At 39.6% G+C, this 17,790-nt stretch overlaps 2 protein-coding genes across 4 annotated transcripts; both read left to right on the top strand.

Annotated features, from left to right (window-relative positions):
• Nucleotides 1-923: 923 nt before the first annotated feature.
• LOC119739445 (cytosolic beta-glucosidase-like) lies at nucleotides 924-5,932 on the top strand. Of its 3 annotated transcripts, none has more exons than XM_038214402.1 (3): nucleotides 924-1,071; nucleotides 2,728-4,063; nucleotides 4,605-5,932. In XM_038214402.1, the coding sequence occupies exons 2-3, from the start codon at nucleotides 2,728-2,730 to the stop codon at nucleotides 4,826-4,828; spliced, it is 1,560 nt and encodes a 519-aa protein (XP_038070330.1). In that variant the 5' UTR covers nucleotides 924-1,071; the 3' UTR covers nucleotides 4,829-5,932. The 3 variants fall into 3 exon arrangements, with proteins under 3 accessions (XP_038070330.1, XP_038070329.1, XP_038070331.1); XM_038214401.1 differs by lacking the exon at nucleotides 924-1,071 and adding an exon at nucleotides 2,430-2,524; XM_038214403.1 differs by lacking the exon at nucleotides 924-1,071 and adding an exon at nucleotides 2,434-2,520.
• Nucleotides 5,933-10,817: 4,885 nt separating this feature from the next.
• Nucleotides 10,818-17,019, top strand: LOC119739118 (stimulated by retinoic acid gene 6 protein-like). Its single transcript, XM_038213946.1, has 7 exons — nucleotides 10,818-10,826; nucleotides 12,796-12,806; nucleotides 14,384-14,437; nucleotides 15,211-15,351; nucleotides 15,737-15,900; nucleotides 16,144-16,299; nucleotides 16,814-17,019. Exons 1-7 carry the CDS (start codon nucleotides 10,818-10,820, stop codon nucleotides 17,017-17,019), a joined length of 741 nt encoding a protein of 246 aa, XP_038069874.1.
• The last annotated feature ends 771 nt before the right edge of the window (nucleotides 17,020-17,790 follow it).

The raw sequence follows: 17,790 nt of genomic DNA, 5'->3' as shown, positions 1-17,790 counted from the left end.
TATCTCAAGTCATATAAAAGATAGTTTTTAACTTCCGTTATCATCATAAGGTTTTGATTTTCCCGTGCCTTTAAAGTTTAAAGGACATGTAAATACTAAATATCATTTATGCAGGAAATACGGAATAGGGTGCATTGATATTAGTAATAACGAGCCTTTGGGGTGTGGCCGCCGCCGGTACTCTCGCCGCGCCTTGGTAAAGTCCATTATAATAGATTGACCGAAGCCAGTCTATGATGATGACTAATCGTTCTTTGTTAGCTGTGATCCCTGTATCTATGGCTATAGTAACGTCATCATGAATATTCTATCCACTGATTATTACAGCTCTAGACTACCAGCACGTTGGCTGTACCGTCTTTATCCTCTGTCCAGTGACCAGCTCTGTCCACATCATCAGGGCTGCGCCTAGTGTTGACGGCCTTTTACCGGAAGAGGAGGCGGGAAAGGAATGGGGGATGCAGCATGCAAATCCCGATACGAATTTCAAATATGATAATTTCAATTGTCTGGGAGTTATAAGAGATAAACTTTGAGAATTTGAAGAAGTTTTCTTTTGTGACTATAGCACTTTATGAGGAGTTGTTAAGAGAGGAATCTGAGGCGCCAACAGGCGCATTTTTGACGGTCACTGCACTAGTATTTTTAAACTTCAAAACAGAAGAGATTAATTGGCCGTCGCAAATATGCAATACTCAGTAATATGGAGCGGTGGTACCAAAAAAAAGAATTAAAAAAAAAAAAACATTGGGGGGGGGGAGGTGGGGAAAGGATAATTTTCTTTGTGATTTGTGTATTTGGAGCGATTTTTCTGAAGCCCCCCCCCCCCCAAGTTCTTATGCATGCGCGCACACTTTCTGAACAGGGGTGCAGAAAAAATACAAGGGCGATAAAAGTAGTGTGTACGTAGCGCCCTCTTGATCTTGGGTCTAATCGGTGCAACTCGCGGATCCAAGGCAGTGTGAGTGGGAGGGTCCTCGAGCCAGCTGATCGAACGGGCACAAAGCTTTTTAAAGCGCGAGGTTTTTTGTCAACTTTCTACTTTCACTGCAATACTTTCGTCATACAAAGGTTAGTTATGTCAGTGAGAATTAGACTCATCGTACTATGACAGCTTGGAAAACCCAGTTACTCATTTAGTAGCAGTGGAATACCGCTCAGGAGTCCAGTAATGTATCTTGGCCATAGAATCGGGCTAGTACATTCATGGAGGAAGAAAATATTCCATAGCCTTGATTAGGCCGTTTGTTTATGTAACTGATAAAAAATGATTACAACATCAAGAGTATGGCCTTCCTTTTTGATGGTTTGCCAGACCTATGGCCATGGTTGCCAGGTCTATCAACAATAAATTTCCAAATAAATACATGGTATCTGAATCAAGGTGAATGTAATATCAAGCATTATATAATATAGGGATTAATTTGTCTGGACTTGTCCAAAAAGTCAAGCTGCTCAAGGCAGAGGGTTGCTAAAGTAAAATCAAAGGGGGGGGGGGGGGGGGGGGGGGGGGGGGGGGGGGGGGGGGGGGGGGAGGGGGAGAAGGAATCTCTTGAATGACGGCAGATCATGAGAGCTGAAGGTTAGCAAGCCTAAATAAACAAACGAAGCTCCATAAAGATACCATAAAAGGCATAATAATAATTAAAAATGCACCAATCCTAGAAACTAGATCCATGCTCTATAGAAAGATGACACACATTTAGTGTCGGTTCGGTTGAGGTTTGAGCAATTTCCTGAATGTAGCAGCTGAATTTGAAGTACGGATGTTGTAGGGAATATTCAGTTTTAATGTTGCCATACTGCAAATTGAGGCTGTGTCCAAAAAAGATGTCTAGAGCTATATGCTTATGTCAGCTTGTCAACATGGTCCCATGTAGCTGTAACTGCCAAAGAAGGCCTTTTTACACTGGAACCTCTCTAGTTGGCCCTCGACCCAGGTTGAACTCAACCCTGGGTGAATCCAGTGCCGCCCCAAGTCGAGATTCACACTTGTTATATAGAAACCAAGCTTATTTCACTCTGTTACTTTTGTTTTGAACTTGGAGCGAGAGTTTCATCCCGACTTGAAAATCTCAACCTTGTCTTGAGCAGGGTTGAGTACAACCCGTACCCGGGGTGAAATCAGACCCAGGGTTGATGCAGGTATGGCACGGGCTGGAACATTTTTAAGTGTGAAATGCTGCATGTTTTTTTAACCTGTGTCAACCCGTGTGAACCCTAAGATTTTTCTAGTTTGGAAAGGCCTAAAGACCAGACATAAGACTACAGGCCCGACAGTCATCTCCCACTCAAGGCAAAAAACACAAGGTCTCAATAGAGCAGGCAACTACAGTGTGATAATGATAACAAATGATAAGCTAATACCCATAATAATGCTGTTACATAAAATGTTTAATCCCTTAAGTAAACAGACACATTACAAAAGACCTTAGAATACTCGCAGGGTAGCATTCATTCAATATTCATGTACGTCCGCCTGTAGTGTACACAGCTCATATTTGGATCTGTCGTGAGACAGTATGTGAGTATTAAAAAATCTTAAATAATTAAGACTTTGAAATTGGGTCAGCCCAGTAGACTCTATAGAGCAGATGCTGTTTGTCTTAGAATGAGGCAAATCACATTTAAATGACACTGAACGTTGATGTAAGGAATTTTAAACAAATGGATTTTTATTCTTTATTAATTAATAATAAAAAACTGTTGTTGTTTTATCTCTTGTAGATGAAGCTTCTTACAATGTTTATGCTACCGCTTAGTATCTTTGGCCACTCCCTCGTTGAAAGTGAGTCGACTGACAACAAGTTCATCTTTGACACCTTCCAAGATCCCAAACGTGATACCTTTCTCTGGGAAACATTCCCAGATGATTTCCTTTGGGGAGCAGCAACAGCATCGTACCAGATAGAAGGAGCTTGGGATGCTGACGGGAAAGGTCCAAGCATCTGGGATACCTTCAGTCATGAGGGAGGAAGGGTCTACCAGAACCAAACAGGCGATGAAGCTTGTAGCAGCTACAACAAGCTCAAGAGAGACATAGAGATGCTCCAAGAGCTTGGCGTGAAGTCCTATCGCTTCTCTCTCTCCTGGCCAAGGATTCTGCCTGACGGTACAGCCAAGAGCTTCAACAAGGCTGGGGTAAACTACTATAAAAGGCTTCTGGATGCTCTAGTGAGGGCAGGAATCGAACCAATGGTGACATTGTACCACTGGGATCTTCCGCAAGATCTTCAAGACATTGGTGGGTGGGAGAACGAGATGATGGTCAGCTACTTCAGCGATTATGCAGACATCTGCTTCCGAGAATTTGGCAACAGGGTCAAACTCTGGATCACCTTCAACGAGCAGATTATCTTCACCACCCATGGATATGAGATAGGTAGCCATGCCCCTGGACTCAAACACAGCGGCTACGGAGCCTACAGGGCAGGTCACACAACAATCAAAGCCCATGCACAGGCTTGGCACATCTATGACCAAAAATATCGCAACAAACAGCATGGCAAGGTGTCTGCTGTCTTTCAGTCCAGTTGGTTTGAGCCAAAGACCAACTCGTTGGGAGATAAACTGGCTGCTAAGCGTGCACCAGAGGTCGTCCTAGGCTGGTTCGCCCATCCCATCTTAGTCGATGGAGATTACCCAGCAGTTATGAAAGAGTACGTAGCAAACGCAAGTCGTCTTCAGGGACTGACAACATCCCGACTGCCTGAGTTCACAGAAAGCGAAAAGAAGATGATTGCTGGAACGTATGACTTCCTTGGTCTTAATCACTACACCACCACCTACGTGAGTCACAAAGCAAGAGCCCAGCCCCGCGTGGCAAGCTTCGATTTGGATTTCGACATGGAATTGTCTCAGGATGAGGCTTGGCCTAAAGCTGCTTCTTCTTGGCTGAAAGTCGTACCCTGGGGATTGAGGAGGCTGCTGGGATGGATCAAGGAAAATTACGGCGATGTCCCCATCTACATCACGGAGAATGGAATGTCGCAGAGTGGCATGGACACCAATGATGAACTGAGAATCAAGTACTACCAGTCATACATCAACGAGATGCTAAAAGGTAACATATACTTTTCATGTTTCGCACAGCCGTGTCTTACATAACTCCCAAGGACAAGCTATTGTCTTTTCCTTTGTCCCTGTAATATAACACTCTCCCATAGACTAAGTACATCAACGCTTAACTTAAGATGACTTGAAGTTGTGATAAACTTGTGATGACTGGTAAATGGTCTTTAAATGCTCTCCGATGGAAATTTGATTGACTTCTAATAGAGTTGTGACAGAATTGTGATTACAAGTAATGACTTGTGATCGATTAGTTAGGACTTGTGTTGGCTAGTGGTGACTTGTGATTGACTTGTGATTAGCTTGCTATGACTTTTAATAGACTTGTGTTGACTTGTTATAAACATCAAAATGTTCTCTGCTGGAATTGTGGTTTACTAGTGATAGTTGTAACAGACTTGTGATTACAAGTGGTGACTTGTGATCGGCTTGTGATGATTTGTGATTGGCCAGTGATGACTTGTGATTGAGGTGCGATAACTTAAGATTGACTTGTGATTCCTTGTTTACAACTCTGCTTTTCGTCCTTACAGCTCACCTGATTGACGGCGTGAATGTCAAAGGCTACTTCGCTTGGTCACTCATGGACAACTTTGAATGGGCCGAGGGGTACAGCGAGAAGTTTGGCCTCTATGAGGTGGACTTTGATGATCCTAAGCGACCCCGGACACCGAGGGATTCGGCCAGAGCATATGCAGAGATTATCCAAAATAATGGGTTTATTCATCCAGGCTCAAAAGAGAAGACAGAATTGTGATTCAAGAATAGAACACTTGTTATGCAAACTGATCTCTAATTGACGTAACCCTGCTGCTTGATCTGATGCTTGTGACAGCAAAATTTCCGTGAATTTCCTTCTTTTTTCTTAAGTAGTGAACAAAACTACCAATTATTATGGAATACCGTACTTGACTGTAAGTGAATAATAGTCTCAAGCATCTTGTGAAATCATGGCACCTGGTGTGCTGTCATTTTTCAAGAAAAGTGGAATTTTTGTATCAATTTCCAACAATGGTCGGCTGACCATCTTTGGGGAAAAACTACCTTTTTTTTCAAATACTGCCCCCAATTTACTGAATTTCATTAGTCTGCAATTTGTTTTCAATTGATTACACATCCATGAATGGGTGCAAGCCAGCTAGTTTGGTTCCCTGACTTGACAATTCCCTGTCGTCTCTAAATTGCTCTGTTTCATCTGAAATAGGGTCAGGGAACCAGACTACAAGAATGGTTTTCCAGCATCTATGACTGCAAAACTTGTAACAGTGTAACAATATTCTCTATAAATACTAACCCCCAAATCCAATCATTTAGTGAAATTTACAGCAAAAGCAAATGTTGTATTCTACCTTTAAATACAAAGGACAAGTTTTGACTTCTGTTTTAATGTACCACACCAAAGACATCTCCAAGGTCATTTTATCCAAACTCCAAAGGTATATTTGTTTGGACCCTGAATCCATCAAAATCCACTGTTTAAATAAATTGTCACTTCCGTCCCAACTCCCAAGTGCTACTAAATTTGCTTAAAACCACCTTGTGCATTTTTAAGGATCTATGAATATCAATGTTAAGATATTACCAGAATTGATTGCTCTCCATTTTTTACATTTTTTTATATGGATTTTCCTTTTGTTGATAATTGAAGGAAACCCTACCAAAATATCAAGTAGGTGGCTTGAAACATCATCAAAATAATGTGCCAAAATATGATTAGCATATTTTTTTATTCATCTTTTTTTAGATTAGACTTTTTTCAAAAGCTACTTTGTGTTAAATTCTGTACATTCTTTTGAATTGTAATGATTCAATTCAACTTTGTATATCAAGAGATGCAGATTATGAAAGCAATATGCAAAAACAAACAAAAGAAACACTAGTATAATTAAGGTTGAACAACAAAATTGACTGGAGCGAGATTAGAACCTGTGACCAATGGGTAAAAAGAAGCACTTATGATGTACATCACTGATTATCGCAATAATAATCATTATATTTGTAAAATAGATTTGCTGTCAACAAAAGCAATAGATAAGTATAGTTTCAGACATGTCATCTGTTTTGCACATACCGAGTCCGATGACCTTGGCTTCCCGCCAAAAATAATTTTGATAAAAGGAATTAATCAAAATACAGACAGTTGTAACAGTTGAATGCTATAAAATGCAAATGCTATAAATGCAAATGAATAAATTAAATTGATAAAGTTTGTCCGTAAAGTGGGTATGTCCCTGCCTCTGATTGTAACCATTGAGGTAGGAAAACACCGTCATGTTTTGAAAATTTTAATAACGACAACATTCTGGACCTGGGGACCTGGCTACATGCGATAAAAACTGACCGTCTGTTGGTTTAAATTCCGCCACGAGAGGGAAAAAGGTTAACATTCTCGTATAACTCTGTCTTTTATGTGTATTGGCATCAACTTTTTACCGTTTGGGCATCAAATTTAGGAGGGGTGTTTTAGATTTGAAGCAAGTGCTACAAATATAACTGTCAGCAAATTTGTCAATAATGTTACACACTCAATACATTTTGGGTCACAAAAGGCCGGCAGTAAAATTTGTCGTTAGGTAGGCCCTGTTCATCATGCTTCTATTGTCGTTTTGCTCGGCGAAATGCATATTGTCGATGTTCACGCCCCAGCGAGTCGATTGTCACTCTCCTCCCCTTCTGACCTGGCCCCTGGTGCCGGAGCTCGACCGGATGAACCAGGAAATGTCCAGGAAATCACTCCGCGCCTGCCGTCTGTTTTGGATCGGTGGTGTGTTGCAGCAGCATCAGACATACGCTCTTGAACTTCATCGAAAGCATTTTGTTCAATCATAATCTTGAGATTCTCCGTCGTACATTTTGAGAAGAGCAATTTCTCAGGTGAGTAAGATTAGCAAGACAGGCATTATCGTAAAGTATAACAAGGTGTAGTTTATTTTTGGGGGATAACCTTGAAAGTGCAAGTTACTTAAACTTTTAATGGCAGCCGTCTAACATTAAAATCATTTTGGAGTGAAATATTGTGTGCGTGCAGACCTATATTTTGTTGCGCGCTGAGCTGTCTGATGGGCCACGTACACGACGCGTCGTATCCACTATTCATTGCCAACTCGCCATGTTATGGGACAAACATTTTCCTTTCGCCATTGTCGGCCTCCGATCAAACAGGCTAGCTTATTTGTCTAGCTTATTGTCTTCATGAACCTGAAAATAAATGTACAAAATACCAGTAGCCTTACGGGCGGCAGGCCTACAATGCTTGAGCGATGTTTTTTTCCGGAAAAAGGGAAATTTTTGCTTTTCAAAAATATAGGCCTAGGCCTACATCGCAAAATTGTGTAATCATAATTCGTGCACTGGGGCGGCCGGGTTTGAGTGAAAATGTTGGGGTAAATAACACCTTCCGGCTCACCAATGTTAATTAATTTCACTGTTTCTACTAAAGAAAAAAATAATCTTAAATTTCATGAAATAACGAGTTGTCGTTGTACCATAACATATATTCAGATGGCTCGTATATCCTCCTGTATTGTACTGCCTATTTCAAGTTTAAACTGTTGGCAACCATGATCAGGCCCATCATCTCTGGAAAAAAAATCTTGGATTTCAAAGCCTGAGCCATTACCATTTGAATAAGCCATGACCCGCAACTTGCGTAAGATGTTATTTTTTTTAAATTACTCTGCAAATTCCCTGTAATCTTTTTTTTAATTCCACAAATTTGACGAATTGTGTACGACTACAATTTGTGGGTCTAGGCCTATACAGCTGTAACAAAACGGATTTTAAAATGACTGAAACTTGATTCAAGATATTGTATTTATACTTGGAGAAATTCTAATAAATAATATTGTATTCTCCTGCGAAATCTTAATTTTAAACAAAAAATTGACCGAGACTATAGATAGTCCTAGTACAAGTAGTACGGAGCACGCGGGTCAAAATTTCAGTTTTTTGCTGCACATTTCATTTTGTGTAGTTATTTCACCGAACCCGTATATCTACACAAGTACAAGTGATGTGAGATGTATATTGCAGATTGTAATACCCGAATATACCCGATAAATTAACACAAACAATGACATTTGTATCAGAGTACCATCCAGTCGACTGTTATCTTTAGTTGTATATCTTGGTTCAACTCACTTACTTTGTGCAATCGGGAAAAAACTTGAACGCATCGACAAGCAAGCTATGAAGATAATTGGCGCTAATGTTTAAGATATCCAACATTTAGCAAAGAATCATCTTATCACCAAATTTAACAGCATTCTCTCGGATACAAGTCACCCCCTCAACCCTTTTATTACTTGCAATCGATCTGGCAGAGTACGTCAACTTAGTCTCAAAACAAACAGGTTCAAATCTTCATTTTTACCATGGGCTATTCAAATTCGAACTCGACATTCACCAGATAGTTTTTATCCCTACGCTTGTGGTTTTTATGTCATTCAAATGCCCTAGATAAGTTGCTTTTAGCTGTGTTTTGATAACTCAGTTATTCCATACCCGACTCTACTCAGCCCTGCCCCTCCCTACACTACCCTACCCTGTGCCAATGTTTCCCTTATCCTACCCTCTCTTTCCATGCTCCTCCCTTTCCCTTCTCACCCTCCTCTACCCCTCAATCATACCCTGCCCTGTACATTTTGTACATTGCCAGACCCAGCTGTTTCCATCCTGTCCTGTCCCATTTCCTCATTTCCTTATCACCCCACAGTCCGAAATTATGGCGACACCCATGTGTATTTGTTACAGGTTTATATCCTACATTGGGATTACGGTATTGCAATGTAGTTTAAAGGCTTTTCCTGTGCTACCAGGGACAGATGCATTGAGGATCATGGGGGTAATTATAGTTTCTTGTTGATTTTATGATTGACTTCATTATTGACTTTACTATTTTCAAGAGTGGCTTTTGTGAACTAGTTTCAAGTTGATGACAACTGGGCTCTGTGTTAAGTACCCCCTCAACGGTTTCAAAGGGAGAGTCGGGGAGACCACTGGGAGGGGAGTGGCACTTAATCACGCTGGCGTTCAATCTTTCGCACCATACTCGCGAGCTGAACCAATACGTGCACCCGTGTGTCGATATCTCCCACTCGAAAGTCGTCACTGCGCCACCTACTGTCTATGCGCCACCTACTGTCTACTGTCACACACAAAAAATCAATCAAATAGCTAAGGGATTGAACTTACATTTTGAATGCAGTTATGTCAAGTTCGATTTGAACATTTCTTTTTCTTCCCTTTGTAAAATCAAGGAATAAAAGTTAAGTGTGCAAATTCCTGTGTATATGTTTATTGTTTCAACTATGGACCTGGTCTATGGTTGCAAATGCATTCAGACCAAGTCTTTGTGATACATTTAATAGATTTCTAAACATGTTCGTTTTGTGTTAAAATTTTTCTCAATGTCTGTAATGTCATTTTCTGTCTTCTTTTTTTTGATACTCGTTCAAGCTATTGGTCAACACCGGATCAGGAACATGCTTCTTTGCACTTATGGTCCGTTTTGTTATTGGCCTCATAAAAGTCTACAAAACAGGAATCACAGTGGTAAGTTTTGGATAATCTTCGATCTGATTTTGTAGCGGATGATGTATTTCAGCAGATTGTCAGTTTAGGGATTGGATAACATGCTGATTGGTTTCCATCAATTGTTTCCTTCCAATAGCGGAGTGACCAGACAGAAGGGCGTGATAAGCTAGATTTTTCCAAGACACACTTCTACAATCGAGTCAAGTTCCTTTTGACACCTCCAGTGCCTGAGGAGTAAGTTAAATTATTAATCATGAGCGTGGTTAGAGAAGGTGTGTTTAAAATCGTCTGTGTCTGCCAAATTGTCTCCTGTGGGTAAAGTTCTGTTTCTGTTTGCAAATTGTCCATTAGTGGCCATGATCCTGCGCTTTGAACAGTGCACCCCGTGTGGTGTCCACCCTTCCCCCCCCCCCCCCCACCCCACCCCAACTTTTCGATGTGCTGGAGGTAGGGTGACCGGGGAAAAAAAATTCTACCTGTCTGTATATGGTCTGGCGGAGGTCTAGCGATGCTACTGGTTATTATTATCATTCATATCTATTGATAAACTGTGTGGACGGGGTGGTTTCATGGAGCCTCTAAACAGTTTTTTTTTTAGCATGACTACAAATTAGTTTAAGTTCAAGAAAGTTGGGCTGCGAGTGTTTCACTGAAGAAATGTTACCAGAAAACACAACAAAAAATGTCCAGTTTAAGAAGTGGGGTAGAGAGAACCCAAGATTCTTGGGGAAACATGTTATCATAAGGTAGGAAATATTGACGTTCTGTAGTAAAAATAGTAAAGACTTTTGTTTTTCATTTTTGAAATTATTTCAGATGTATTTCCCCCTATTTGTTCCCCTCAGCACCAGTGGAAATGTTGCTGTGCGTTTTTTTCGACACAATATTGGCACTGTGCCAGGTAAGCGTTTTTGAAGCCTTTAAAAAGAAAAATGATTTGCGCGTACATGTAATTGCACCAGTGATAATGCAGTAAATGGTTGGTACCAACAAAACATGCCTTGGATTCTTTTGCAGTGTAAGATTTCTTTAAACCTGACTACATTTTGTCTCTTTTTTTTTCCCGTAGCGTGTATTATTATAAAGAGTTTTCTACAAATCTGGTTTGCATTGTTTTGCATTGGTTTGCATTGTTTCATTTTGTTTCACAATCAACAGGTTTCAAATTTTCCCGTCGCAATATTTGCACCCTTGTACTGACAACAGTCACAATGATTCAGGTGAGTCGCACTGAGTGCAGTTTTGTTTCCTTTAGGGAGCCAACTTAATCAAGCCAGTTTCCTTGTTTATGTAAAAATACTTTATAAGCAGTCACTATTTTGAATTCTGTTAAGTGTTATTTTCAGCACCCACAGAAACCTTTCAGATGATGCATATTAAAAAAGAACAATCATGAATCTGAAACCCTAAACCTCGGCCCATATTACTGTCACAGAATTATCTTTTAAGTAATCCACTTTTTGTATGTAAATATGTTCTTCCCTTTCCTGTCAAATTCAGATGGGCACAATTGCTGCAAAGTATAGACTATATTAACTCCATGCACAAAAGCCCACTAAACAGTTACACTTTGATAGATATGATAAACAGTTAGACATCATTTATATTTATATTTGTTTTATTTCTACAGACAAAGCAAAGAAAAGTAAGAAATAATGCCAGCTGGAGCCCAGAAGATTGTCCAAAAGAAAGTGTTTCTAACGAAGGACTATCCACTCTGGCTGGCTCGACCACAAAAAGAAAATACAGTTAAAAAACGAAACCAAAAAAATATAACATATCACATTATTGAACAAAATATCTAAGTAAATTAGGTAAAATACAGCAATATAAGTAAATTAGTAAATTATAATAAATCGCAATTTGAAAACAGAAATTGAAAGCAATATATACAATTTGATCATATATGTGTATTTTTTGTTTTAAATGTAAGTTTGCTATAGCTGCCCACACGAAAGAAGCTATGGGTTTGTGTGCATTCAAATCAGATTAGATTAGTTGTGATTACATCTTCTAATAGCTGAAGTAGCAGATTTCTATTGAGGTTTCCAAGGGTTAAATTGACAATTGTATGAACAAATGATCGGAAAATCGGATTGAATGATTTCCACAGGTAATTTTTGGCTACATGTTTCTCGTCGGACATCGGTTCAATGATGCAAGGAATAGTTTGAAACAATTCTTCAAACAGTTGGGAGTGCAGGCCATCCCGGATGTATTTCTGATTTTTTTCAGGCAAATAGAAGGTAAATGTTAATGTCTTACAAGTCATTAATTAATGTAATTATCATTTATAGGCCACTTATTTATTTTTTGCAAGACATAAACCCCCAAAATTTAAAATTAGTTTAGGAAAAAAACCAGAAAAAGTCATGGAATTTTTATTTTCAATTTCAAATTTGTAAAAAGACAAAGGTCATGGAAACATCATGAAATTGTGTTGTCCTAAAGGTGCACGAACCCTGTTGGAGTTGAATGATAAAACTCTATTGTGTTTATAAATTTTTTCCGCACTTAAACTTCATGGAACCAAATTTTTAGTGTGGAGACAACATCATAAGTGGTTAACCAACAGGCCAACCAATGCAAAATACTAGGGGTGAAGGAGGGGGCTAGACCTCGTTTGAAGGAAGGAAGGAAGACCCTTTTTCCTTTTTTTTTTTTTTTTTTTTTTTTCTTCTAATGATAATTCATGAATCTGAACCTTTAAAAAAACACAGTAATATCCACTTGTTTTATGGTTTTATCATTTTAAAAGAAAGGAGATGGACCATAAGCTCCCTGAGTGTGCCAGTGGATTTGACTGAAAAGAAAAAAAAATAGGCTGAAAATGTGTAACATTTTCTGTCTTTCTGGGAACTCCTCAGTTAAAAAAAATCAAAAATATTTGTTTCATTTCAACGATTTTTTATTCAAACCATAATGAAATGCGGGGTTTTTGGTAAAACTAAGTCTTAAGCTGTTAAGTTTTAACAGAATTAAATATGAAATCTTATCATAAGTTATAGTTTTAAAATTTGTATTTGTGTCATGTACAAGCAGTTCCGTGTCTGAGGGGTTTCAGGTTTTCATCTTTTCAATTCTGTCAACTGACAATTTATCAGAACATTCTGTTCTCTCGTAGACACCTTTTGGATCAGTTGTTTCTTGGCCGTTGTTGTCTCTTTACTGTTCCTAATTGATCAACAGTTGAGATACAGGTGAGTCAATGGTATTTTTTAAGCAAAATGCAGAAGTATCCGCGTTAACGGTGAGAACGATAAAGAGTGACGACATTAAAGGAAACGATCTTGACTACCGACCCACGCGGTCGTGTTCAGTTTTGTCTCAAGCACATGGTTATAAAAAAAAACCACGAAACTCATATGTCAGGACCATTTTTAGTGAAGTTCTGCATGTAGGACTTTCGAAATCTAGGATATGAAAGCCCAATTGATAAGCTTTCTCTTAGTATAAGATTATCATTTAAATCACTCATTTCCTTTTTAAGTTACACGGAATTTTAAACACAACCACCGTTTTAAACTTCTGTCCGAGGATCACAAAACACGTTTTCTCTCAGCAAAACGAAATTCACGTACATCCCTATGTGAATTGTTTTCATTTTGCTGAAAGAACACTTACCTTTTTTTGGTGATCCGTGGACAGAAGTTTAAAACGTTGTTTGTGTTTAAAATCCGTAATTTGCAAAGTACATGAGTCCCGACATTTGGGTTTCAGGTTTTTTTTACTCACCCTGTATAATACCAGATTCTTGCACATATTTTAACATTATTAGTTACACATTCTTTGCACCCCATATGATCTGCCTGTTAACTCATTTGGTGTTCTTCTTTAGCTCTTATGATAATGAAACATTTGAAATTGAATAAGCAAAATGTGGATTCGAATTGATAAAATTCAGAATTCTCGTGGTAGTTTTTCATAGATTCATGAACCAGAGCACATAATTATGTCCATAAATTAAATGAGCCTCATTCGTAGATATTGTTTTTGTATGTGCAGGAAACACACTGTGAAGCTGTGGAGAGGTAACCGGTCATCCTGTCCGGAGGGAAAAGTCAAATTTGACCGAATGTTGGTAAGTATCTTTTGCTTTTTTTTCTCTGAAAAAAATCGGGTTGTAAGACATTCTTAAAGATTCATAAATACCGGAGACAGTTTACCTAATTTTGAGAGCCCATACCGAATTTTCGATCGCTGGCTTTTAAACACTGATTGGTCCTTGAGTACATCTACTTGTGATCGCAATAAAGTAGGAGAAATATTGAGCTCACCACGTTTACTCTATGGAAATGGCTCAACGATCATGGTATAAATTGGTAGAACAAAATCAATCCGCGTTTGTCAAATTTTCGACTATTTATGTGTGTTTTTTTTGTTTGTGTTTTTTTTTTTAGATTGGGTCATTATCAGCGACCTGGTCCCTATACAGGTTTAAAACCATGTTTATAACTGTTCCAACACTGTTATCCCCTTTTTGATAATTCCTGTTATTTTATTCCAAAGGTTGCAAGCCTTCGATACTCAAGTTATCAAGTGGCATTCACAGTGGGGGGTAAGATGCTTTGTTTTCGGTGTATGTGTGACTTCTTTTATAAAGCTCTTGTATGTTACTTTGTTATGACTTGTTACAATACAAGGGCACATTTTATGTCGTTGTCCATCCCCCGTTGACCTGCCTCCAGACTGACCTGTGATTGACTTCTGTTTACTTTGAGGTTTGAGATTTATGCCTGTCTTTTTTCCTTTGTTTTTGTGAATCTTGTTTTTGCAGGATTTGTAATCCAGCAGATTCTGCTGTGGGTCATATTGTTAATCCTCGTCATTGGTAACAGCTTTGTGCTCTATCTGCTTTGTAGATATTGGTAAGAATCAACACCAAACATTAATGGATGACAGTGCACCTCGTGATGCACCGCATGAATTGTTACATTAGTAGGCCTATACACGAAACATGAAACGACACATTCCATATCCCTTACCCAGTGGCGTAGCCACGGGGGGCGTGGGGGGCGACAGCCCCCCCCCCCCATGAAACCTTGTCGCCCCCCAGTCGCCCCCCCCCCATAGATTTTGAGTTTCTAAAAAAATTATCATAGATCTACATGACACCCCCATGAAATGTTCCAGCCCCCCCCCAGCGCCCCCCCCCCCCCCCCACCCACTGAAAAATTCCTGGCTACGCCACTGCCCTTACTACATTAAAGTTTTCTCAGTGTTGATAAAGTTATTTTAAGGGGGTGGCACCCCGGCAGAAGTCCGTGTCCCCCATGTGACCCCCCCCCCCCTTTAAAATCTTGAATTACACAAAAACAATATATCGGTTGCCTTCAGTGCCCGGTCCCTTGACAAATTGGTGCACCCCCTGCTCCCCAGAAGTTTAAACCTAGTTACACCGCTTATACGGTAGTGTCCCTGTAGGCCCTAATCACCAACTTACTACTGTTTGCCACTTCATTTTGTTTTAAAGCTTAAGTAACTCCTAACAGCCAAATCTCTGGCCAGTTTCTGTTTATGTTACAGGAACAGTTTGGCCTCATCTTTGAAAAAAATAAATAAAACCGAATAAATCAGTGTCTACGGTTGTTCTCTGATCCTCAGGCTATTCCTTCTGATGTCACTTGTGTTCTACTTGGGCCAGCTGTTCATCTCGAAAATCGTCTTCCTCCAGAAGGCACCGGAGCAAGAGGGACAATCGAGATTTATCTGCTTCCGAGAGACTGTCTTTGGTCTTGACAACAGGTTTGCAGACATTTAAAAAAAACACCACAAATTCAAAATTGAACAGAAAGTTATGTTGCATGGCTCCAATTGTGCATGTAGCACAAGCTGCAAAACACACTATTGTTTTCCTGTGTGTGGGTGGAAATTTCATGGTCACTTCTGGGTCAAGAAAAATTTAAATATTCACACTTGTAAAATACTGATGCACTGTACTCCGTGTCTAAGCGCCGCGATTTCTATTTTAAAAATCTGCATCCCGTTGCGATCTGCCACTCTGCTCCCCCTTGTTACCCTAACTGTCCCGAACTCTCCTTTTGTAACCATTGAAGGGATACACATTAAGAAACCTAACTTCCATGAACTGAAACCTGTTTTGAAAACAGACCCTGTTGTTTTCTGACAGACGCGTCTTTCACGTGACCCTGTACTTCTTGCTGTTCCTCAACTTCCTTCTTGGACTCTTGAGTTGCTTCTTGCGCATCGGCAAAGCTCTGGTGATTGGAGCCATTTACATTGGACGTATTGACCGATGCGTCATGATGAGAGGTTGGGAACTGTGGGACCGAGGTGATTAGTTTTGTATTTTTCTTCTCTTTATAGTTAAAACAATTTTCTATAAAACCGCAGGTTTAGTCTTTGGATTTTGAACCCTTAACCCTATAACCCTCAAGGCTTCATTTAAAGTATGCATAATCTTGTTGAATTGAGCATGATTATATAGGTTCAATGAATAATTATGCGCCTTCTCTTTTTTTATTAGGTCAGATTAATTTTTTAGTCAATTTTTACTGGTATTCCTTTTTTTGACAGGTTATGGAGCTTACATGGGCTTCCTTCAGCTGGAGGTTGCCCACACACACCCTGTCCTCATCACCTTCTGTCACTTCCTTCAGCAGAAGAGTCTTGAGTCGGATCCAAGCTCAAGGATCTCCACAACCAACGAGTTTATATCTAACGTCAATGCACGTAAGAAGCACTGTCATAGTTCTCCAATCTCCAGCTCCGTCACAGTTTGACAAAAATAGGAATATGAAAAAAAGCTTCAATGAGAAAAAAGGAGTTTTTTTCAATTTGAAATTTGCATCTTAGTCAAAACATGGTTTGGCAAGGAAATTAATTGCGATTGTAGCCTCAGTGTGTTACTGAAGGAAACTTTGCGCTTTGTTAGTCTGTCAGATATTATTAGTGACTAGTATAGTTTATGATAAATTGTTGAAATTTAACTTTGTTTCTATGCCACTGAAACACTTTATGTTTTTGATTGACAGGTGATTATACAATAATCAGTGAACATTATCTGAATTCCACACTAATGGAGCTCATAAAATATCACTTAGAAAGCTTGGTAATATGGTAGCCGAATTTGTCAAGGAAAAAATGGGTCGAAAACACTGGCTGGATATATTGGATGCTTGACGTTTTTGCAAAGTAATCTTCTTCGGCACTCCATGAAATTGGCTCTGGATTTGATTTGTTTCAGAGGTGGAGAGCGGTAGTTTTCTGCAGTCCAGCAAGGTCAGAGGTCACTACCCAGGAGCAAGAACCTACCGTCAGTTATCACGGCGCATGCGCAACAAGTGGCTGGTGGCGTTGACTCTGACGCGCAACCCCACTCTGGTGGCTGAACGCAAGGGGGCGCTCAATCGGACAAGAACTGTGTCCTCTATCAGTGATAATGCTATTTAGAAAGGTACCGGTGTAGCGTGAATATCCGACTCCATGAAATGTGGACTCATTGGTAGTACTGCGCACGCGTGAGTACGATACTATGCTATTTTTAGGATCATTTCGGGAGAGTGAGCTGTCACGTGCGAGGGATCAACCAATAATAGGGAAATAGGAGTCCGATTTTCACAGGAGTCCGATTTTCATGTGACACCGGTATTGTGAAACGTCAATTAACCACAAACTGACTAACATCACTTTTAATCGGTATTAGGCTAGACAAAGATATTGACTTGAACAGGAATTGAACCTGAGACCTCTTTAACACCAAACTAGTGCTCTACCAACTTAGCCGCGGCTACCCAGTGCCTTGAATCACAAGTGCATCACAAGTGCATCATAAGTCCTTCACTTATCCATCACATGTCCAGCACAAGTCCATCACAAGTCCATCACAAGGCCTTCAGATCGTCAGTCTCAAGTCAAGTCACTGGCTTTGTAAATAAACTGGAACTATTCATCCCATTATTTGTGACTGGATTTATGAAAGGACTTGTGTCTGGACTGGACTTCAACACTGAGGTGCTTGTTCTGATGATCAAGTTCAAATCCAATTTCTATTCAATTCCAACATTAAGTTACAAACTATTTGGTAATATTGCAATTTATCTGTATAGGTTATAATTAGAATTTATGTAACAGCTTGTGAAATGGCGTCCCGATATAGCATTGTTGGCTATCTCATAGTTTTTGGAATACAAGACCTAAAGCTTACACAACCATAGTTGCCTC

This window comes from Patiria miniata, unplaced genomic scaffold (genome assembly GCF_015706575.1).
Source record: "Patiria miniata isolate m_02_andy unplaced genomic scaffold, ASM1570657v1 HiC_scaffold_30, whole genome shotgun sequence".
Lineage (NCBI taxonomy): Eukaryota > Metazoa > Echinodermata > Asteroidea > Valvatida > Asterinidae > Patiria > Patiria miniata.
This window is presented reverse-complemented; position numbering and strand designations above follow the sequence as displayed.

Bases quoted from the DNA above. Each gene is read 5' to 3' on its own strand.
- LOC119739445 (XM_038214402.1), top strand. From the start codon at position 2,728: ATGAAGCTTCTTACAATGTTTATGCTACCGCTTAGTATCTTTGGCCAC. The intron at 4,064-4,604 runs GTAACATATACT...TCGTCCTTACAG, and splicing joins CATCAACGAGATGCTAAAAG to CTCACCTGATTGACGGCGTG.
- LOC119739118 (XM_038213946.1), top strand. The intron at 15,352-15,736 runs GTTTGCAGACAT...GTTTTCTGACAG, and splicing joins GTCTTTGGTCTTGACAACAG to ACGCGTCTTTCACGTGACCC. The intron at 16,300-16,813 runs GTAAGAAGCACT...GATTTGTTTCAG, and splicing joins TATATCTAACGTCAATGCAC to AGGTGGAGAGCGGTAGTTTT.